At 71.3% G+C, this 20,517-nt stretch overlaps 2 protein-coding genes across 2 annotated transcripts; one reads left to right on the forward strand and one right to left on the reverse strand.

The window, feature by feature from the left end:
- Positions 1–2,088: 2,088 nt before the first annotated feature.
- On the forward strand, positions 2,089–9,498 carry MAB21L4 (mab-21 like 4). The gene is made up of 5 exons (XM_054570415.1): positions 2,089–2,575; positions 5,750–5,975; positions 7,413–7,566; positions 8,320–8,676; positions 9,406–9,498. The coding sequence occupies exons 1-5, from the start codon at positions 2,089–2,091 to the stop codon at positions 9,496–9,498; spliced, it is 1,317 nt and encodes a 438-aa protein (XP_054426390.1).
- A 2,933-nt stretch (positions 9,499–12,431) lies between these two features.
- Positions 12,432–19,957, reverse strand: AGXT (alanine--glyoxylate aminotransferase). The gene is made up of 11 exons (XM_054570416.1): positions 19,675–19,957; positions 19,394–19,586; positions 18,418–18,482; positions 17,824–17,924; positions 17,074–17,144; positions 15,883–15,967; positions 14,934–15,029; positions 14,280–14,349; positions 13,878–13,973; positions 13,210–13,338; positions 12,432–12,731 (listed from the first exon to the last, which is right to left on the reverse strand). Exons 1-11 carry the CDS (start codon positions 19,903–19,905, stop codon positions 12,624–12,626), a joined length of 1,245 nt encoding a protein of 414 aa, XP_054426391.1. The 5' UTR covers positions 19,906–19,957; the 3' UTR covers positions 12,432–12,623.
- Between the last annotated feature and the right edge of the window lie 560 nt (positions 19,958–20,517).

Genomic DNA, 20,517 nt, shown 5'->3' on the forward strand with positions numbered 1-20,517 from the left:
AACACCCGGGGCCAGCGAGGATGCGGGGACACGGGGACCCCGCCCGCTGTTGGTGGGAAGGGAAAATGGGGCGGCCTCGGTGGAAGTCAGGATGGAGGCACCTCGACAATGAATCAGAGAACTGCCTGGCGACCCAGCGCCTCTGCTCCTGGACACAGACCCGAAGAGCGGACGCCAGGGCCTGGAAGAGACACTCGCTCGCCCACGGTCACAGCGGCATCAGACACAACAGCGACGGCGCGGAGGCACCCAGGCGTCCACGGGCAGACGGGAGGGCGGACCTGCGGTCCCTCCGCGCGAGGGACCCTGCCCCAGCCTCAGAGAGGACGCGCCCGGGTCTTCCCTTGTGTGGGGCCCCGGGAGGAGTCAGATCTGTAGCAGCAGAAGCTGGGAGGGTGGGGGCCGGGGGAGGGGCGGGGCTGAGCTTCCCGGGTCAGGGCTTCGCTCTGGGAAGCAGAGCTCGGCAGGGCGGTGACACTGGCAGCAGCAACGCCCCGAGGTCCCTGGACGGCGCATCAAAGGCACAGAGATGACATGTTGTGTTGTTTATCTGTCACCCAAAAAAACAACCCCAACAACCCAACGCTGCCCGCAGCCCCTGAGGGGGGCCTTACCCTCCCCGGCAGCCGCAAAGGATGCCTAGCAGGGTCCTGGGGCCGGGGGCCGGGCTGAGGGAGCCCCAGTCGGGCCCTGGGCTGACCGACTGGCCCCTGGACCACAGAGCTGGCCGGGGCCTGCCCGGGGCCCTATCCCACGCCCCCCTTCTCCCAGCCCTCCTGCCCCCTGGACCCCTGCTCCACAGTCAGGTGGGGGGCCCGTCTGGTGTGGAGCTGGGCCCTGGGCGTCCCGGGGAGACAGGGGCCCACACGTCCCCTGGGCAAATTCAGGAGACAGTTGTGAGATTCCTGGGAAGGGGGGAGCGTGGGAATCCGACTGGTAGACGGGAAGGCCACGGCGCGGACAGAGGACGCCCGGGTGCCAGGGAGTGCGCGGCGCGGCTCTGGCTCTGCCGCGGCTCTGGCTCAGGCGCGCAGCTCCCAGGGGTGCTGTGGGTGGCGCCACTCCGATAGCCGATAGCCGGCTCTGCGGGGCCGTAAGCTCCAGCAGGAGCACCTGATGCTCGAGGTCAGGCTGGAGGGGCCAAGGGTCACTGGGAGGCCCCCACCTGCTGGCCGGGACTTGCATACCCTGAGCAGGGAGGGGGCCAGGCGGGTGGAGCGCCCGGCACAGGTGCTGGAGGGGCCGGCGGGTGCGTCCCACCCTGAGAGGTGGCGCCAGGGAGGCTTCCCAAGAGCCAGACTCACTCCAGCTCAGGCAGGCCGGGGGCGGGGGGTGGAGGGGTGGAGGGTGCCCTCCTCCCAGGGTGGAGGCCAGGTGGGGTGGGGGATGGGCGCCCCGGGGGCCAGGGTGGGGGGCAGAGGAGCACGGGGGAAGGGGCGGGATTTACACCTGGACCTGGGGGGCCGGCGCCAAGTTCGAGGTTCCCAGCTTCTGGGGGGCAGGCCACGGACCTGAGGGGATGCCCCGGTTGCTATGGAAATGCAGCCCCCAGCCCTGGCCTGAGGCTGGCCACTTCCGCCGTGTCAGAGAAAGGCTGCCGGGAGCTGGTGGCCCTGGGCAGCCTTGGCGCTCGGGGTCCGGGTCCGGGGCAGCCACTGCCCCGCCTCACCTTTCACACCCGAGCAGGGGGGACCCTGCGTCCCACCTCCAATCTGGTGGGGGGGCCGATGTCGCAGAGACTGAGGCTGCTGCTACTGGGATAAAGGTGGGGGGTCACCGGAAACAGGCCCCCGCCCACAGGGACAGCACAGCAGCGGGAGGCCGGCCTGCGCGCCTGGGCCTGGGAGCGGGAGGAGCTCGGGAGGCCGCCCTCCCCACCCCTCTGGAGACCTTCCCAGTTGTCGGTGGCTGACTCACCCCGACTTCAAAGGCTTGGGCCAGGTTCAGCTATTTAACCTGCTGCAGCCCGGTCTCCCCGGAATTCCGCTCTGCCAGTGAGCGCGCGCCCGCCTGCGGAGCCCCTCCTCCCCGGGGCAGGTGCCTCCCCCGTCCGCACAGCCGGGCCCGCGCCGGCCGCCCGGCCCGGCCATGGCCGCGCAGGTGCCCCTGTGGCCCCACTACCTGCAGGCCATCCGCTCGCGAGCGGCGCCCCGGGCCCAGGACTTCCAGCGCGCGGAGGATGTGCTGCTGGCCCTGCTGGAGCGCGTGCACGCCCGCGACCCCCGCTTCCTGGTGGACTACTCCCGGGACCTGGAGGCCGCGCAGTTCGCCCTGCGCTCCTCGGACGACCCCGTGGACGTGGAGGTGCCCCTGAGGGTGGACGCCGGAGCCCTCCTGAGTGAGGAGCTGGGGGCCGCCGAGCCCGGGGACGGTGGCCCTGCGTCCTGCCGCCTGGGCGTCCCCAGGGAAGCGGCCGGCCTGGGGCAGTGGTTGACGGACGACGTCTTCACCGCCTCCTCGGACGGCAGCGCCAAGGGCTGCGGCCACATTGTGCCCGGCAAGGTCCTCCGCCTCCTCAGGGACCTTCTCGTGGCTGCCATCATGCACTGCAAGCTCCACGGCCTCATCGCGCCAGGTAGCGGCGGGACCGCTTTGTGCACGCGTGTGAGTGCACACGCGTGCGATCGCTCAGTGTGGGTGTCAGGGGCATGTGAGTTGGGGACAGGCCTTGTGCTCTCAGAGGACGTGTGTCATGTTAAGTTTCCCTGGTGACCCGGAACAGCCCTGTAGCGGGTGTTGCTGTGTACGCGGCTGGAAACCGTGACCTGTGAGCTGTTTCCCTGCTGATGGGCTTCCTGAGGGTCCCTGACGCGGGCCCGACGGTCCCCGCAGCTGTCGCACTCCCGGGCCCCAGGCACCGCTCCGGACTGGGGGGACTCTGTGTGTGTGCATGCGCGCGTGTGACTGTGGGGTTGTGCGTGCATGCGTGTGAGGGGCGCGTGCAGAAGTGCATGTGTGTGCTCAGGGGTGGTTCTGCTTATGGCCCGGCTGCTCATGGGTGCCCTGGCCCCAGCGTGGGTTCCGTGGCAGAGACGGCCAGGTGAGCCGTGGGGGCTGCAGGACGCGGGCCTGGGCTGAGGAGGCCCGTCCTCCTGGGGGCCAGGGAGAGGTGCCGGGCTGTCCTGGCGGCAGCAGCGAGGGCCTGAAACAGAGAGTCCCTCTTCCCTCAGGAGGGGCAGTGGCTGTGGGGGCGGCTGCCCCGGTGTTAGTCCGGCCCTCACGGCGGCCGTGAGGCCAGCGAGCAGGGATGGCACCTGAAGGACAGCGACCTGCCCCAGGCTGCCCAGGGCGTGGAGCCCGGTCTGGCTGCCGTCTGGGCTCGGGCCCCCCGCGGGCCTCAGCCACCGGCCCCCTGGGCGGGGCTCCCTCCTGCGGGAGTCGGGGAGCCGGCCATCCCTCTGCACGCCAGCGGGGAGAGTCACGGGGTGGCCGGGCTTCCGGACAGACCCGTCCCTCGGGAGGGGCGGCTTTGCGGCCCAGCCCCTCCCTGACCTGCCTGGTGACCGGGGGCGGAGGCGGTGACCCGTCTGGGGCTGATACCTCGCCCTCCCGGGGCAGCTGGGCCTGTCATTAGGGCCCCAGACATCTGATGCGACCATCGCTGAACCTCCCCATCTGCGCGGGCAGGGCCCCTCCTGTCTTCCTCCTGGACAACGCGTGGCTGTGCCCACCTGGCCTGTCGCCCGCAGGCCTCGTCCCCCCCCACCCCAGGAGACAGGCAGGCTCCCCCGTCGGCACAGCACAAGGCTCCTCCAGGCCCTTGCTGGGCGGCCAGGCGCCCCCAGCGGAGAAGGCGGCCCCGGGCAGGCGCGGGCCGCGGGGCCCGCAGGGAAATTCCAAGCATGGCTTCCCCTGCGCGTGACGAGTTCAGGCTGCCCCCCGCCCACCCCAACCCTGGGAACCCCTGGGAACCCCGGACCAGGCCCGACTGGTTTGGAGCGGCAGGGACGGGCAGCAGGTGTGGCTGGCCGCCTTCCAAGCCACAATTTCGAGGACAAAATGTAGGACCAGTGGTAGATAAGGAAAGGAAGCCCCCCGTGGCTTTGAGTGACAGGCGCTTCAAGTGCTGGCAGGGAGGGGCGGGGGCCACTGAGCCCCTCTCTTCCTGGAGGGGAGACAGAGGCCCATTCAGGGGGCGAGTGGCCCAGGTTCCGGGGACACGACCTGCCCAGGGCTGGGTCCCCCGAGGTGGCGCCCGGGCTGCCCTGCAGGGGGCGGGGGTGGGGCCCCCAGGGCGAGGACTGTCCCTGGCAGGCTGTGGGACATGGGGAGGGGCCACCGAGGGAGGAGCCCCGGTCCCCGCCTCCCCACGACCCGCGGCCGCCCCTCCCTGGGCAGCCTGCGGGCTCTGGGCTGGGCCCCAGGACCTGGGTGGGGAGGAGAGCAGGAAGCATTCCTGCTAGAATGTTCCCCCGCCACCTCCCGCCCCATCGCCCAGGTGTGGAGTGGAATTTATGGCAGCCAGGCTGGTCGGCCTTCGGGGCAGGGCCGCCTGCGTGCTGGGCTCCGAGCCTGCGAATCCCTCCTTCACGTCTGGGCCCCTCCTGGGAGGTGTGTCTGCGGTGGGGGTTCCTGGGCACCAGCCTGACCGGGAGGGGAGTTCTCCGGAAGCATCCAAGGAACAGGAAGGGGAAGGGGGGGAGCAGGTGTGATCCGAAGCCCAGCCTCGGCCGCCTCCCGGGCCCACGGAGGCCGCCCCCGGGGGCTGGCTGCTGGGGGGGGGGTGGCCTGGCCTGCTGGCCACGCTGAGCACAGGGGCCCAGGAACCGACTCCTCGGCGGAGGGGCTGCCATGACCGGTAGCCTCCGGGGGCGCGGGGCCGCAGGACAGGGGTGCCAGCGTGCTGAAAGCAGCCACCCCGAGACGGTCCCTGACCCTGAGGAGGCACTGGGGGTGCCTGGGCCTGGGGTGCCTGCTGGCAGAGCAGCCGCTCAGACAGAAGTGCTGGAATCCCTCCTCACCTCCCCCTGAGAAGCGGGGCCCCGGCCTTGGGCTGAGCAGGACCCCGGGGCTGGGCCGGAGGGGCCTGGGGTCCAGCCAACAGGGCAGCACCTGGGACCTCGGGCCAAGGGCCTGCCTGGGCAGCACTGCTCCTCCTGGGGTCGCGGCCTCTCCTGGCCCGGCCTGGGCCATCGCTGCCGCCCCTCCTGCCGCAGACAGCGCCGCGGGGGACGTGGCCACGGGTCCCCGAAGGGGGGCAGAGCTGGGGCGCGGGGGGCCGGGGGAGGTGCCCCAGGAGAACCTAACGCAGGTGCTGCTGTTGTCGGGGGCTGTGAGCTCCCGGCGCCCTCGCGGCGCTGGGCAGTGGCCGCAGACCAGACCCCGCAGGCCAGGCGCTCCCACAGGGGTCCTCAGGCTGGAAGGCCCAGGCGCGGGCCCGCGGGTTTCTCCTGAGGCCTCTCCGCACCCTCGCGTGGCCGCTTGCCTGGGGGCGGGGAGGCCCTGAAGCCTCTGCTGGAAGGACCAGGCTTGTCCGCTCAGCGTCTGCCCTGGCGGCCTCGTTTCACTTCGCCGCATTTTAGCGACCCCGCCTCCAGCTGCGGCCGCCGTCCGTGCCGCGGGGGGCAGGGCTTCCACACGAGGGTTTTCGGGGACACAGTTCTGCCCATGACAGTTGCGCAGGCCAGCCCCCCGCTCGGCTGAGGTTCCAGGCTGACCTTGGCGTGTGGGGGAGGGGTCCGCAGGCGGGGGTCGCCGGCGTCCGGGGGGCAGCGCCGGGGCAGGTGAGGCCAGCAGGGTGTCGTTGCAGGGGCTCTGAACACAGACAGCCTGAGGGAGGAGGAGCTGCACCTGTCCCTGCTGGTGTCCAGCGGCTGGAGGGCCATCCGCTTCCACGTGGTGCCGGTGGTGCGGTGGAAGCACAGGCTGCCCGCCCTGGAGGGCGCCCAGCGGGTGCCCGGCTTCCCTGAAGGCAGCTTGGAAAGGATCATCAGCCAGGAGGTGGCCCTGGTGCCCGCCAGCGCCCAGCTCTGGAGGTAGAAGGCCCCTCCGGGGATGGTCGGGTCCGGGGGGGCTGGCAGGAAGCGGGGCACACCCTGCTGCTCCCCACCCATGCCTGCCCCGTGGGCATCGCTACCACCGAGGTTACGGGGTCTGCGGGGAATTCGGGGTCCCTCTTGGAGCTTCGGGGCGTGGGCTGTACAGAGAAACCCGAGCGTGCGGGAGGCCGCCCGGCTGGGCCCTCGGGGGACCCAGCCCAGGGTGGGAAAGCGGCGGAGAGGGCAGGCGGCCTGTGTCGGGTGGCGGCGGGTTCCCGAGCCGCGGGGTGGCGGGTCAGGGTCTAATAGACAAAGTAGAGCCTCCGTCGGGGCTGCTCTTCCCAGATCAGTGTCCCCTCCCAGGAGCCCCCACCCGAGGTCTTTGGCCGCGATGCCCCGCCCCCGGGCCCAGGAGCCCGGCAGCCTCTCCTTGGGTCCCCCCGTCTCCGCCCTCAGCGTCTGCTGGGAGGCAGAGGCCTGAGTAGGTCCTGTGGGAGGGAGGGAGGGTGGGGGGGCCACGGGGCGAGGCCGAGCCCCGCTGCAGACCCCACCGGATCTACACGCTTGGACGGCCGCCTGCCCCAGGTGCTGAGTGGCCCAGCCACTCGTCCTGCTGGTCCGGCCCGCGGGGTCGTGTGCCTGCATCACCTCTTCGCGGTGGGCGACGCCGGTAAAGCTGCCTCGTCCCGCCTGTGGTTTCCCGCTGCTCGGACAAGCTCAGCGGTGGCCCTGGCAGCCGCCCCGCCCCCACCCCCCAGCCCAGAGCAGGCGCCGCGTCCAGGCCGGTGAGGACCCCCAGCCGCTAAGGAAGGGGAAGGGCTGCGGTGAGCCGAGTCCTTTCTGGCTATCCGTGGCCTTCCCTGGGCCCTGCCCCGGGCTCGGCGGGCGCATGACCGCCCGGGGCTGAGGCTGCCCGGCGAGGGGGGACGTGAGGCACGTGCCCCTCCAGCAGGCAGGCAGCGAGGGTCCCTGTGTGCGCTGCCCTGCGCAGTGGGCATCGCCGGGGCAGGTTCGGAGCCCTCCGTGGTCTGCAGCTGCCGGTGGCGGCTGGCTTCCCAGGTGGGGCGTTGGGGGGAGACTGGGGGGCGGCACCCACGCTCTGCCAGGGGCCAGGAGCCTTGCTCGCTCCAGCCTGGGCTGGTGAGAGTGGCCCTTTCCTGTCCCGACAAGAGGGCCCGGCGGGTCCAGAGGCTCCCATGTCCCTCCGTGCTCTGGGCCCTGAGCATCCACGTGAAAGCCAGGCATTCTGCAGGGGACAGCCCTTTGTGCGGGTCCCAAACCGTGCGTGCAGCCTGGCTGGGGGAGCCCCGACAGCCGCTGCCGCGGGCCCGCCCTGGGGGCTCAGGAGCGTCCACCCGGGGGGACTTCCTTCCCGCAACGCCTGGCCGAGGCCCCGAAGCCGACCGCGAGTGGCGTGTCTGTCCGGGCCCCCAGGGTCTCCACGGACTACCTGCTCTCCCGGCTGCTGAGCGCGCTGGGCTCCCTGCCTGGCCACCGCCTGGACAGCCTCTCCGTCCTGGACCGGGTCAACTGGGAGAGCTGGCGCAATGGGGGCCAGAGCCCCGGCCTGACCTTCGGCCACCTCAAGGTACGCGTGAGGGCTCAGCGAGCCTGCGGGCGCTCTGCTCAGCCTGGGTCTGTAGCTGGGGGCTCCCAGCTTGGACCCCAGAGCGAGCTCCGCGTTGGGGCTCCGCGGCCTTGCTGGGGTTCCCGGGGAGCGAGGCCCGGGCTCGCGGGGGCGTCCGCCTGCCGAGTGCGGCGGCCCCGCGCGCAGAAGCCGGCTCTGCCAGGAGCCCCCGTGCGACCCCAGGCCACTCACCAGCCCTCTCAGGACCCCCCCCCCATGCCTGGGGGTGCCGGCTTCTGAGGGGGTCCCTTGGGGCCTGACCCACGGTGGCTCCGGCCGTGAACTGGGGCGATGGGGCTTGGCAGAGGGAGGGGACCCTGGCCGGGGGGCTCCGGCCCAGGGAAGGGGGAGGGCGCCTAGGGCGGCCAGGCGAGCCCCGCTGTGGCTTGGAGGCGCGTCTTGGGCCGCGTGTGCTGGGCTGACAGATGGGCTGGGAATTCCCGGGCAGTGGGAGCGGGCGCCAGGAAGGGCTCGGGGATGCGTCAGAACCTCGGGTCCCCTGGGAAAGACCTTGGAGGCTGGAGCCGGGGAGCCGTGGAGAGGAGGCTGGGCGGGGTTCTGCTCAGCTGCAGCGCCTGGCAGGGAGTCACCGGAGGCGCTGGTTGGGGCAGTGGGGGCGAGGGGCCGGCGCGGGGTGGCACGGGGGAGACCAGAGGGCGGGCCCGGCCGTCCACGCGGCCGCCTGCGGTGAGGGACGGCCGCTGTCCCCCGCAGACAGTGCTGCTCTGGGCCTCCGCGCTCTTCCCCGCGCCCGAGGACTGGGCCGAGCTGCAGGGCGCGGTGTACCGGCTGCTGGTGGTGCTGCTGTGCTGCCTGGCTACGCAGAACCTGCCGCACTTCCTGCACCCCGAGCGCAACCTGCTGCAGGGCTCCGGCCTGGACCTGGGCGCCCTCTACCGGCGCGTGGAGCGCTTTGCCAGCCAGCCCGAGGCGTCCCTGCGCATCCACGCCACCCACCTGGGCCGCAGCCCCCCGCCCCGCGTCGGCCACGGCATCAAGGCTCTCCTGCAGCTGCCGGCCAGCGACCCCGCCTACTGGGCCACCGCCTACTTCGACGTCCTGCTGGACAAGGTGGGCCCCGGTCCCGTGCGTGCGGCGGGGACAGAGCCCTGGTCGGCCTCCCTCCAGGGTCAGGAACTTGAGGGGGCTGGGTCAGGTCAGGCGTCTGGACAGCGTCCCAGGGAAGGGTGTGACCTCGGGGGTCAGACAGGCCACGCCGGCCCCTGCCTGCCAGGCCCAGGGCCACCGGCTGGGGACCGGGGCGGCTCGTCTAAGCCTGTCCCCAGCACCCGCCGCGCTGCCCCAGACCCGCCGCGAGCGTGCTCAGAGCCGCCACCCGGGGCTCCTCTCCCCGGGCAGGTTCCCGCTGCGCCACTGGACCCAGGAGGCCCCTGCCACGTCCCCTGGCATTTGGGGGGTCTCCCGGCTGCCCCAGGCTCCACCAGCTCTGCTGGCCCTCCGTTTCCCCCCCGGGACCGCCCCCACCCTCGCCCCGAAGAGCCAACGTGTCCCCTTCGGGGCACCCCCGGGGGCCTGGGGGGATGGCGGCCGGCGGGGCGACCCACTCCAGCCTCAGCCAGCGCCTGGCCGGGCCTCCCGCATGTCAGGCCCATCCAGGGACAGCTGCGTGCGAGGAAGGTCTAGGGGAGGGGGCCTAGCGGGCCACCTGCAGAGGGGACCCTCCGGGCAGAGACCCAGCGGCAGGAAGGCCGGTTGCGGGGGAGCCGAGGTCGTCCCACGCTGCGTCCGAGGCCCCGGGCGGACTCCCAGGATGCTCCGTGACCCCTGCCTTGCCCGCAGTTCCAGGTCTTCCACATCCAGGACCAGGACCGACTCGCGGCCATGCAGCGCATCTTCCGGAAGACCAAGGCCCTGGGCGGCGAGGCCAGCTGAGCGGGCGCCCGGCTCTGCCGCGGCTGCGCTGCCCCACCGGGGCTCCCGGCACACGCGGCGCTTCCCCTGGGGGGACGGAGGCCGAGGGGTGACGGCCCCCTGGGCGTCTGAGAGCGCGGACAGCCGGCCTCCTGGAGCCGCTGCCTGCCTGCAGGGGTGAGGGCCTGGGATGAGGGGCGTGGGCTTCACACGACACGGGTCCATCCATCCGGTGCGACGCTGTCCCGACGCTGGACACGGAGTGTCCGCAGGAGACCTGGAACCCGCGGGCCCGTCCCCGCCTGCGTCGAATGGCACTCTGGGAGAGGAAACCTGTGCATCTGATCTTGAATAAATTAATGGTTGCGAGGGGCAGCCGGCGTTTTTGTCCCCTGCCCCACCCACCACAGAGGGCGAGTCTGGGGCCCGGCGGCCCCGCGGCCCCGTGGAGTTTGGGGATGGCGCCCCCTCCTTGGGAGGGCGCGTGGGTGGCGGGGGGGGCTCGGAGGCTGTTAGTTCTGAGTGAGCCAGAGCTCGGGTGGGCCGGCCAGCAGGTTCGCGGGCACCTTCCCACCACAGCTCCAGCAAGCACGAGACAAGATGGTTCTAGAATTTATAGGCAAACTCACAGGCTCTAGGACAGGAAAAGCAGTTTTGGAAGAACAAAGGTGGGGGACTTGCGCTTCCTGGTTGCAGAGTTGCTGCGAGGCTGCGGCCTCTAGGACAGCGTGGCCCAGCTCAAGGACAAAGCCCAGTGGGCGGCGGGGGTGGGGGGCGGGGGCGGGGGCAGAGGCCGACCCAGCCTGCGCCAACTGGCAACGGCGTCGAGCCCGTGAGGTGGGGAAGGGGAGTCTATGTCACTACGTGGCTCGAACGGCTCAGGGTCAGGAAGGATGAGACCACGCTCCGACCCCAATTCCACTGCACACACAAGATCCACACGGCGTGGTGCCTCAAGCGCCCGCGACAGCCGACGCCGAGATCTCAGGACGGGAACGGGGGATGGTACCAGGACGGGGCGTGAGCGGGGCAGACCGGAAAAGGACATGCGTGCAAGCTGGGCTCTGGGCAGATTTCAAGTGCCTGCTCTTTGAAAGGCATGATTACGGAAAGGAACGCAGCCCGGGCCGGTGCGGCTCCGTGGACGGAGCCCCGGCCTGCGAACCGCAGGGCCGCCGGTTCGATTCCCAGTCGGTGCCCAGGCCTGGGGTGCAGGCCAGGTCCCCAGCAGGGGGCACACGAGAGGCAACCTCACAGGGACGTTTCCTCCCTCTCTTTCTCCCTCCCTTCCCTGCTCTAAAAATAAATGAATAAAATCTTCTAAAAAAAGAAAAGGAATGTAGGCCAGCCAAGGAGAAAACTCTCCTGACCACACATCTGGCCGTTTCCAGCACCCATCAAACAATCACCGCATGTCGACGCCAGAAAGATGAGATCAAGTCATGCGAGCAGAATACTTGAGCTGACGGGTCTCAAAGGAGACACTCTAACGGCCCGTGAACACATGAGAAGATGCTCAACGCCCCAAATCCTCCGGGAAATGCATAGCAGGGCCAAATTAGACGTAATTTCCCACCCGCTGTGGGGCGAGACACCGAGCGACCGTGCAGAGGCGGAGCCGCTGGGCCCCCCACGCTCCGGCGAGGACGGCCGTGTGGCGGCCGCCTCTGGAACTTGGGAGCCGGGCCAGCGTTCAACCCGCCGGGGCCCGGGGCCCGCGGCTCCGCTCTGGGTGTCCCCTCAGGAGGAATGAGTAGCTGTCCACACAAACCCTGCCTGAGAGTGCTCGTTGCCCCCTTATTCATAGCAGCCCCCAGGGGACACCACCCCAAGGCCCCTCCGCAGCGGACGAGCGTGTGGACGGCAGCCTGTCCCGCAGCAGGACAGCACCCGGCAGCAGGCGCGCCACGTTCCCGCGACAACAAGGTGCTGAGTGAGAGATGCTCCTCGTGCCAGAGGACAGGCTGTGTGGGTCTCCAGTTGCCTGTGGGACACAGCCGTGGCGATGGAAATCGAGGGACACTGGCCGGGGGGCGCCCGGGGGACCTGCCACTGGGCGGGCCTTGTACTTGGGTTTCCAGCGTCTGCTTCTGGGGGCGCCCGACCAACACAGGGCTGCTCTCAGCAAAAGGGCAGGTCTGGAGGGTGACCCCCTGCACTGTGTGTTCGGGCCCCCAGGTCCCAGGCCTCCTTTGGAGGGGCCCCGCCCACCTTTCCTTCAGATCTCAGCCCCTCGGGCCCCTGAGGTCCTGTGCCAATCACGACTACGGTTGCGGCACGAGTGCCCGTCTCCCCTGGTGGCCATGAGCGGCCCGGGGCTGGCGGCCTCTGGTCTGCCCAGCGCGTCGGCCGCGCCCGGCCAGAGATGGGGCGGAGCCAGGCCGACCCCATCCACCCGCAGAGACTCGGGGCTGCACTGGGCTGGGGCGTCTGCCCTGCCGGCCTTCCCCGCCCCCCCCCCCCGACCCAGGAACCTCCGGGCCAGAAACACCTGCAGAGGTGGGCGTGGCTGTGACTGGCCAGAGCCACCCTGGTCCAGACAAGGTCCGAAGCGGGCCGGCCTGCAGCTTCAACCCGGGGAGAGGGCGAGGAGGCTTGGCACAGGCAGAAACCCCAAGTGAGGGGCAGAGTTAAGGGACAGGGGGTCAGAGGGAGCCCAGCCAAGGACGAGGCGGAGGCTGGGGCTCCAGGCCACCCACAGCTGTGCATCTGAGGGCCGGGGGCGGGGGCTCACCCAGGCCCAGGTGCTGGCTGTGCGCTCCAGGCGCGCTCTGCCCAGCTGTGTCCGCGGGTCTCGGGTCGCGGGCAGCCCTGGGGCTGTGGGTCCCCGGGGGGCAGGGCCTGGGTCCCGTGCGCCCCGTCTGCCCCGCCTCCCGCAGAGAAGCCGCAGTCGCGCCTTCCTGCCAGGCCCTCCTGCGGCCCAGCCCCGCACGGTGAGGACAGATGACCGGATGGCCGCCTGCTCTTTATTGAGTATTCTCGGGGGGCCAGGGGCCTGGGGACTGCAGGGCACTTGGGAGGAGCTGGGGATCCCGAGCCCAAAGGGCCTTTCGCAGCAAGTTTCACCAGGAGGGAGCAGGGCGGCTGGGGGCTGGCAGCGGCCTGTCCATCGCGCAGACGCTCAGGAGGGGCCGGCAGGTGGCCGGTCACAGCTTGTTCCGGGGGCAGCGCTGCAGGGCCTCCTGCAGGGCTTCGGTCACGCGGTCCACGTTCTCCCGCGTCGCGTTGCAGCCCAGGAGCCCGATCCGCAGCACCTGGGTCGGGGCGGCGAGACATTGGCGCCCCCCCGCAAGGACCCCGCCTGGCCCGGGCTGGGCTCTGGGCAGAGCCGGGAGGGCTTCCCCATGAGAGCCCCCCCCCGGGGCACATGGAGGGGCCCTGGGACCCAGGCTGAGCCCACAGAGCCCGGGAGGGGCAGCAGGGCGGCGGTCCCTTAAAGGCCGCTCAGAATCGGCCTCTCGGTGGGCACAGCTGGTCCCGGCCACGGGGCCTCCTCTCTGGCCGGCCACACGGAGGAAGGAGGCGCATTCCAGGTGGAATCGGGGGGCCATGCCCCACCAGCCAATAGGCCAGGCCCAGACGCCCCCTGCACAGGCCCCCGGGGTCCGGAAAGGGATGTTGTCTCCTGACGCCCCTGCCACCCTGGCGCCGGGCGACCGCCGGCCTCGGCCTGGATGCAGCCGTGCTCCTTGCGGGGCGGCGGGGGTCTCGGCGGGCGCGGCCGCCCCTCACCTTCCCCAAGGAGGGCCCGAGGCCACCGGTGATCTCGATGGAGAAGTGGTCTATGAGGTAGTTGACGATGTCTCTCCAGTCGTAGCCGGCGGGCACGGCCACCGTGGTGACGGTGGGGAGCCGCAGCGCCTGCGGGACAGGCTGGCTCAGCGCCCGCACGCAGCTCGGGCGCCCCTGCCCGGGGCGTCAGGGGGGCGGGCGGGGCTGGGGGGCCAGAGGCGAGAAGGGGTGAGGGCAGCGAGGTTGCCCTCCTGCCGCTGCCCCGCAGGTGCCTCTGGGTGGCCGGTCCCTCAAGCAGGTCACTCTCAGAGTGCCTGGCCCATTCAGTTGACACCAGCTCCCTGCAAGCCAGGGACTGGCTGGGGCTCTGGAGGCTGAAGGGCGTCTTCCAGCCTGGAGACCACCTGGAACCACTCCGGGTGGCGGGGCTTTGGGGGAGGCGGGGGCACCAGACCAAGTGCCCATAGCCCCAGAAGCCAGGGGGCCGCGACCCTGACAGCGATGCCCCAGGGCGGTTTCCCCTGAGCCACAGGAACCCGAGCCCATCCAGCGGGGTGCGCGGCAGCTGCCCGCCCCCCCACCCCGCCGGGGCCGAGTCCCACTCCCCTGCCCTGCCCCCTGTCCCCTGCCCTGTCCCCTGCCCCCTGCCCCGTCCCCTGCCCTCTTACCGGATCCTTCACGAAGAGCTGCAGGCCCAGAGCCTGCAGGCGCCCCTGCAGGTACATGGTGACCTGCCGGTGCCGGTGCCAGGAGTTCTCCAGGCCCTGCCCGGGGAGAGGCACTGGTGGGAGGCGGGCTGCGGGGATGAAGCTGGCTCCCTCAGGCTGGGAGGACCCTTCCCGGGCCCTGGACTTGGAGAACCCCTGGTGTGGGGCTGCGGCTCTGCCCCGGGGGCTGCTGAACTTTGGTCACTGTAGCAGCTCGCAGCCCGGCCGCTGGCCTCGCTCCGGCCCCTCGCCCTCTCCCCTCCGCGCACCTGGAGGCTTCGCTCAGTGCCCGCCAGCCTGGCCCCCACTGCCTGTGGCCTTCAGCTCTCGGCCTGCGGCCCTGGGCCTGCGCCCCGGCCTCACCTCTTCCGCGATGAGCGCCAGGCCCTCTCGCAGGCTGTAGAGGCCGATGACGGGGGTGGTGTGGTGGTACCTGGAAGGCAGGATGGGGTGCGGCCAGGCCACCCGGGGCGGGGAGGGGCAGAAGTTTGGTCTCCTGGCCCCGAAGGGTCAGGCTCTGTGACGAGGGCCAGCCCCCTTCCGCAGGGAGCGCTCCAGGCCGGGAACCATGGACTCAAGCTGGAAGGGGGGCCGGGGCCGCAGGAGCGGGGCTTGGTGGGGCTCGGAGAGGCCCACGCCTCAGCAGGACGCTGACCAGCGGGCTCCCACCTCCCCCCGGGCCCGCTGGGCAGGGCACGGTGCCTCGTGTTCTCGTCCCCACGGGAGGCACATGGGGCCTCGGGTTATGGCCAGAGCCACCGCACAGAAAGCCCCTGGTTCACCCCCTTCTTTTGAGATACGGGGACACTGAGGCCCAGAAGTGGGGAGACGTGCCTCGTCCAAGCTGTCTGTGCTGGGCTGGGGCCTCTGGGAGGGCAGGGCCCTGGGCCTCCGGGCCCCGGAACAGTGGGGCAGTGGGGCGGGGCGCAGACGGGGGCCTCGGGACGCAGCGAGAAGAACTGAGGGGGCGGGGCAGTGGGCGGGCCCCCCACGCCCCCCGGCCCCCCCGGCCCTCACATCCTGGGTTTGTCTTCGCAGCCCCAGATGTTGGCCAGCCACTTGATGTCCAGGTAGAAGGAGTAGGGCTTCGTCTTCCGGGTGTAGATCTTGTTTCTGGGGGGAAGGACCAGCCTGAGCACCCGCCTGTCCGGCGGTGGGGACTGTGAGGCTCCCCCTCCCCCGGCCCTTGGTTCTCAGACGCCGGGACCCAGGGACAGGCCCAGGTGGGCTGTGGGCCCTCGGACGTGGCCAGCACCTCTGCCACTTGGGTGCGCCCTCCTCCCCGGGGAGACTTCCTGCCTCAGCCCCCACGTCAGGGGTCAGTGAAAGGTGATCGTCACTGGAGGGACTGCTCTTTGGTTGATGAGTCCAAACACATCAAAATGGCTGGGGCCCCACCTCTCCTGGGGGCCACCGTGCCTTGGGGTAAAAATCTGTGAAGCTGGGTGCCACGGGGTGGGGGGGCCGAGGCAGCCCCTAGCCATGGGCGGGGCACTGCCAGCTCGGCCCGGGCCTCCCCGAGCTCTGGACTCCGACCAAGCCGCCTCCTCACCCCTCCCCGCTCACCTGAGACACAGAATCCCCGATTTCACCCCAAAGAGTCTGTACCAGTAAATGGCACCAAAGGTCGCCCGCGCACGGCCTGCGGGCGGCAGCGGGGCACCGGCCCTGGGCCCCAGTCCTGGGCCTGAGGCCGTGGACTCCTGGACGGCCAGGCCCTGCCCCCCACACCTGCCCAGGCTGCCTGAGGGGCGTCTCCGGAGGGCGGCCTGGCCGGCCCAGCGCCTCACATCCAGGGTTGTTGCCGTGCCTCAGCCACCTGCTCCCCAGGAACCAGAGCTCGGGCGCACCTGCCGGGGGGCACCTGACCGGGTGGGGACAAGCACTCCAGGGGCATCTCGGAGTGTGACCCGCGGCGCCCTGCCCCCCCCGCGGGGGCCCCTGGGTCCAGTCCCGGGTCACTCACTTGGCCTTCTCACTGAAGGAGATGAGCCCCGTGCCTGGAGGGGCGTTCAGGACCTTCTGGGAGCCCGAGTACAAGACGTCGATGCCTGTGGGGGGAGGGGCCGTGCTCATGGGGCCGAGCCCGCCCAGGGCGGGGCCATTCCAGCCGGTGGGGGTCCCCGGAGCCCAGGACCTGACGTCTTGGGTAATCAGGGCCACCATGCCACTGGTGTCTGAGGTGAGGGGGCGTCCCTGCCCTGCGGGGTCAGGCGCTGTCCCCGAGGTAGGCGGAGCTGGGCTGCAGGGCAGGCGGCGAGTGTCCGGGTGGCATGGGGAGAGCCGCGCGTGGCGTCAGAGTGTGTCAGCGCAGGGGACAGAGCGGAGGGCGGCTGGCTGCTCTGCTCACACCTTGGGTCATAGGCGCCCAGACCGGCTCGAAATACCCCCAGCGCGCGCGGAGGGCAGGGCCTTCGCGGTTCTGGGCTGCGGGGACGACGGGCCGGGCGAACCCGGGCTGCGCCCCACTCCCAAGCCCCGTGGTGGGGGCCCCAGGGGAGGGGCCCCGAGCGCGCACGCACAGGCCTGGACAGGAACGCCCTCCCGGCTTCGTCCTGGGAGCCTCATACCAGGGAGAACCCTGAAGTCCCCAAGGGGAGAGGGGAGCAGCGCGGGAAGTTCACAGAATCCGTGGAAAGGACGCGGTGGAAGCCGGGGGCAGGGCGCTGGGTCCACGGGCCGCCTGCTGTCTGGGAGGCCTGCACGCTGGGCCTCGGCTGGAGCCTCCACCCAGCTTCTCCCTCCGCGGCGGCGCAGCCAGCCTGAGCCGGCTGCAGCGTGGCACCTCAGGGATAGCCCCACCGCCCTGCACTGCGCCCCCGGGCCCCTCCTTCTGAGGGCAGCGGTGGGGGCGTCAGCCCACGGAGCCCCCTTTGTCGACCCCAAAGGCTCCCCCTGCAAGGCAGTGACCCCGACGACGGAGCTCCCTGGGTGTGACGGCTGGCGGGGGCCGGGGCAGATGGGGACACTGAGGCCCAGCCGGGGCCAGAGGCCCCGCAGCCCCTCCCCTCCCCTCCTGCCAGGGCTCTGAGCCCCCCCCCCCCGGAAGCTGACCCCGGAGAAGCCCCGCCCGCGCCCAGGTCGGCGCCTGGCAGTGCAGCAGAGGCACCGGTGCGGTCAGTTCTGGGAGCTCGTCCGCCTGAGGGCGGGGCCTCACCTTGCTGGTCCATGTGGATGGGGACCCCGCCCAGGGAGGCCACAGCGTCCACCAGGAGCAGGCACTGGTACCTGTGGGGGGCAGCGCGGTGAGGCAGGAGGGGCTGCAGCCTCACGACCCCGCACACAGGGGGCGCGAGGGCGACGGGGCCGTGGGGCCTGGAGCCACGTGGCTTGAGCTGATCGCACGCTCAGAGCCCGGAGGGCAGAGTCCAGAAACAGCCCAAGCCAAAGCCGGGCCTCACCCCACCCCCGCTTTCGCTTCGAAAAAGGCAGCGTGGGGCCTGGAGGGGCAGGTGGGCCTCGGGCTGCACAGCCAGGTCACGCCCAAGAGCCCAGCTCGCCGCACGGGACTGGGGGCAGGCTGTGGGCTGGGGCCCCGCGGAGGGGTCTGCCTGGCTGTGGGGCCCCATCCTTCCAGCCGAGGTTGGCGGCCAGCTCTGCAGGGGCGGGCACAGCCGGCATGGGCAGCGGGCGGCAGAGGCTGCCTTGGGGCTCTGGGACCTCAGGCGGGGGGGCGGGGCTCCAAACCCTCCCAGCCTGGGGACAGAGGGCAGTGGGTGCTGGGGGGGGCACCTGGCCATGGACAACCTGCCCCTGCTCTCGGGAGCGGGGAGCCCACCCGGACTCAGCGAAGAACAGGGAGGACCCCGAGAGCGGCCTGCGGCCCCCCGCCCCCCGCACCCCCCCCCCCGCCTGAGCTGCGCTGCCCCGCACGTGCGGGGTCAGGCTCGCCCCAGGGACGGCTCACTTGTGGCAGAGCTCCCCGTAGCCGTCGAGAGGCTGCAGCACTCCGCTCGACGACTCCCCGTGGGTCAGAAACAGCACCGCAGGCTTGTGCTGGGCCAGGCCCTGAGGAGACAGAGGGGACCGCTGTGGGCGGAGCCGGTCGGGGAGAGGCCTCCACCGGCACGGGCCCGCACCCCCAGAAGGCCTTTCCTGGTGAGGGCAGGGCAGGGCAGGCTCTGCCCCCAGACACGCGCCCCTGCCGCGGTGGGTGCGGCCCCCATCGGGGCCTGCGGGAGCCTACAGCTCTCGAGGAGGGTTCCTTCCAGGAAGAGGGGGACCAGGGGCAGGGGCCTCGGCCTCTCGCCCCGCACAGGGGGACAGTGGGACCTTCCTGAAGTCAGCCGTGCCTGCAGGACTGGGCTCCTGACTCAGTTTCCCTGCCAGGCAGAACCCACCCTATCAGGGGTCCCGCCCGCCCCCAGGCACCCCAGTGCTCTCCCTGTGGGGAGTGGCCTTGCGCAGAAGCCACAGGCCCCGCCCCCCACCCCAGGCCGAGCCCACCCAGGCGGCAGCCTCTCCTTCCCCAGGGCCAGCAGGCGCCCCCCCCCCACCGCACCTCCTCCACCTCCTGCAACGTGTAGTGGCCTCCGGGGTCCTTGGTCATCTGGTGAGTGCGGGCTCCTGGGAGCAGGGCCGGAGTGAGCCGTGAGCCACCCCTGCCCCCACACACACGGCCGGCCGGGGCCTCGGTGGGGGACAGAGGAGAGCCGAGCCGGCCGCCCCAGCCCCAGCTCCGCACGGGAGCGGAAGGGGGCGCGTGCAGGCTCCGGCTCTCCTGCCCAGCCCTTCCTCAGGCCGCCTCCCCCGTGCCCAGCGGCCGGGTGTCCCGCTCTCCGCATCCAGGAAAGAAACAAGCATTTGGATGGGGCCTTCCGGGCCGAGGAAGGGGAGCAGGAAGGAAGGGAGGAAGAAGGAATGGATGAGGGAGAGGCCCCAGGAGAACAGGCCCCTGTCCCGCCCCCTCGCCCCCTGGCTCAGGTCCGGTGCACAGCAAGCCGCAGAGCTGCGCGTGGGAGGCCCACAAGCCCCAGGACCATCCAAAGCCGGCAGGGGGGGCTGGGGGGGTGAGGGAGTGGGCAGGGCAGAGGCCTATCCAGGCTGAGCAGAGGACAATCAGAGTTCCCGGGGGCCTGGCCTCTGCCCAGCCAGTGCACGGGTCAAAGTGCACGGGGTGAGGGGTGGGGAGCCCCAGGGGCGGCCCAAAATTGTCCATTAACTGGACGGGCGCAGCCCCGTGTGGAGCTGGACCCACGGTCAATTGTTAAACCCAGGGCTCCCTCCCGCTCCCGCGTCCCGCCTTGCTACGAACAGGACTGGAAAGTTTGCTCCCCCAGAGGAAGGGAGACCTTGTCCCTGCCTCTGTGTTTTGTGGCTGCAGAAAATGTTTGTTTCTGAGATGTCTGAGGGGGGCTTCTACCTCTGAACACCGGGGGCCAGACTGGCGGAAGGTGGAGGCCACCGAGGTCGGGGGGCCAGGTGGGAGCGGGGTGAGGGGCTCCTGGCGGCCCCCCCGCCCTCTGCCCGCCCCTTACCGATGCGCTGCCCGATCTCGAGGGCCCGCTGCCCCCACATGCCATTGACCCCGACCAGAAGGGGGTCCCCGGGCTCCAGGAGGTTGACCAGGGCGGCCTCCATGACGGCGTGGCCCGAGCCGCTGACGGCGAGCGTGAGGCGGTTCTTGGTCTGGAACACGTACTGGATGCCTTGCTTGATCTCGTCCATCACCTGGGGGCGGCGGACACGCGGGTCAGGCCTGGCTCCCGGCCCCAGCCCCCGCGGGAGGAGGTACCGGGGCTGACGGCCCGTGGCCCACCTGGTACATCTCCTTGTGCATGTGGCCGATCATCTGCAGCCCCCCGGCCGCCAGGACGCGCGGGGCCAGGTTGGAGGGGCCGGGCCCCAGCAGGAGCCGGTTGGGCACCGACAAGGGCTTCAGCAGCACCTCCGGGGGGGCCACCAGCAGCGGCCGCGAGGCCATGGTCCGTGCCCAGCCCACTGCCCGGAGCCGCAGGGCCGCCCTGGCTGAGGTCAGAGTGCGGAGCATCTCCCAGCTGCCCCTCGCTGGCCGGCGGGCGTGGGAGGTGTGGGGAGCTGCCTGCCTGGGGCTGTGACCCGGCCCCACGTCAATGCCGTCCTTCGTCCTTCGAGTCAGGGCCTGACCCCCTGGGTGTTGACCCCGGGGTGGGGGGCGGAGCCTGGAGCCTCCGAGACCAGTCAGTGGGAAGCAGGACCGGGGCAGCCTCCAGCCGCCAGCCCCTCCTGCGGGCACCGGTCCTGGGTCCGGGGTGGACGGCCAGCCCTGTGCTCGTGCTGGGCGCTGGGGGTCCCAGCGTTTTTCTTAAAGGTCCAGAGAGCAATTATTTTGGGCTTGGCAGGCCTTACAGTCTGTGTTGCAAACCCTCAACCAGGGGGCTGGGCGCAGAGGCAGCCGCAGAGGTGTGGCCGTGTGCTGCTAGAACTTCATCTCCAAAGCCTGCCGTGGGCCAGGTGTGCCGCAGACGGGTGTGCGCATCCTGGGGACAACGTCGCCCCTGGTCCCTCTGGACAGAAGCGCGTCCTCTGCCCCTCTGCGCCCGCGAACCCTGAGGTCTGCATTCATACCTGCCACCAGGGCCCGCGTGGAGAGCCTCCTCTGCTCCCTGGGGAGGGCGGGATA

This window comes from Pteronotus mesoamericanus, unplaced genomic scaffold, assembly GCF_021234165.1.
Source record: "Pteronotus mesoamericanus isolate MK-2021 breed Mesoamerican mustached bat unplaced genomic scaffold, CSHL_Meso_final contig_203, whole genome shotgun sequence".
Lineage (NCBI taxonomy): Eukaryota > Metazoa > Chordata > Mammalia > Chiroptera > Mormoopidae > Pteronotus > Pteronotus mesoamericanus.

What these genes read in the sequence shown, in the direction of transcription:
- MAB21L4 (XM_054570415.1), top strand. Translation starts at nt 2,089, where the DNA reads ATGGCCGCGCAGGTGCCCCTGTGGCCCCACTACCTGCAGGCCATCCGC. An exon ending in GCCAGCGCCCAGCTCTGGAG is followed by an intron (nt 5,976 to 7,412) that starts GTAGAAGGCCCC and finishes CCGGGCCCCCAG; the next exon opens with GGTCTCCACGGACTACCTGC. An exon ending in TCGACGTCCTGCTGGACAAG is followed by an intron (nt 8,677 to 9,405) that starts GTGGGCCCCGGT and finishes CCTTGCCCGCAG; the next exon opens with TTCCAGGTCTTCCACATCCA.
- AGXT (XM_054570416.1), bottom strand. Translation starts at nt 19,905, where the DNA reads ATGCTCCGCACTCTGACCTCAGCCAGGGCGGCCCTGCGGCTCCGGGCA. An exon ending in TCCTTCAGTGAGAAGGCCAA is followed by an intron (nt 15,030 to 15,882) that starts GTGAGTGACCCG and finishes CCTTCCCCCCAG; the next exon opens with AAACAAGATCTACACCCGGA. An exon ending in TCGGGCCCTCCTTGGGGAAG is followed by an intron (nt 12,732 to 13,209) that starts GTGAGGGGCGGC and finishes GCCCCGACCCAG; the next exon opens with GTGCTGCGGATCGGGCTCCT.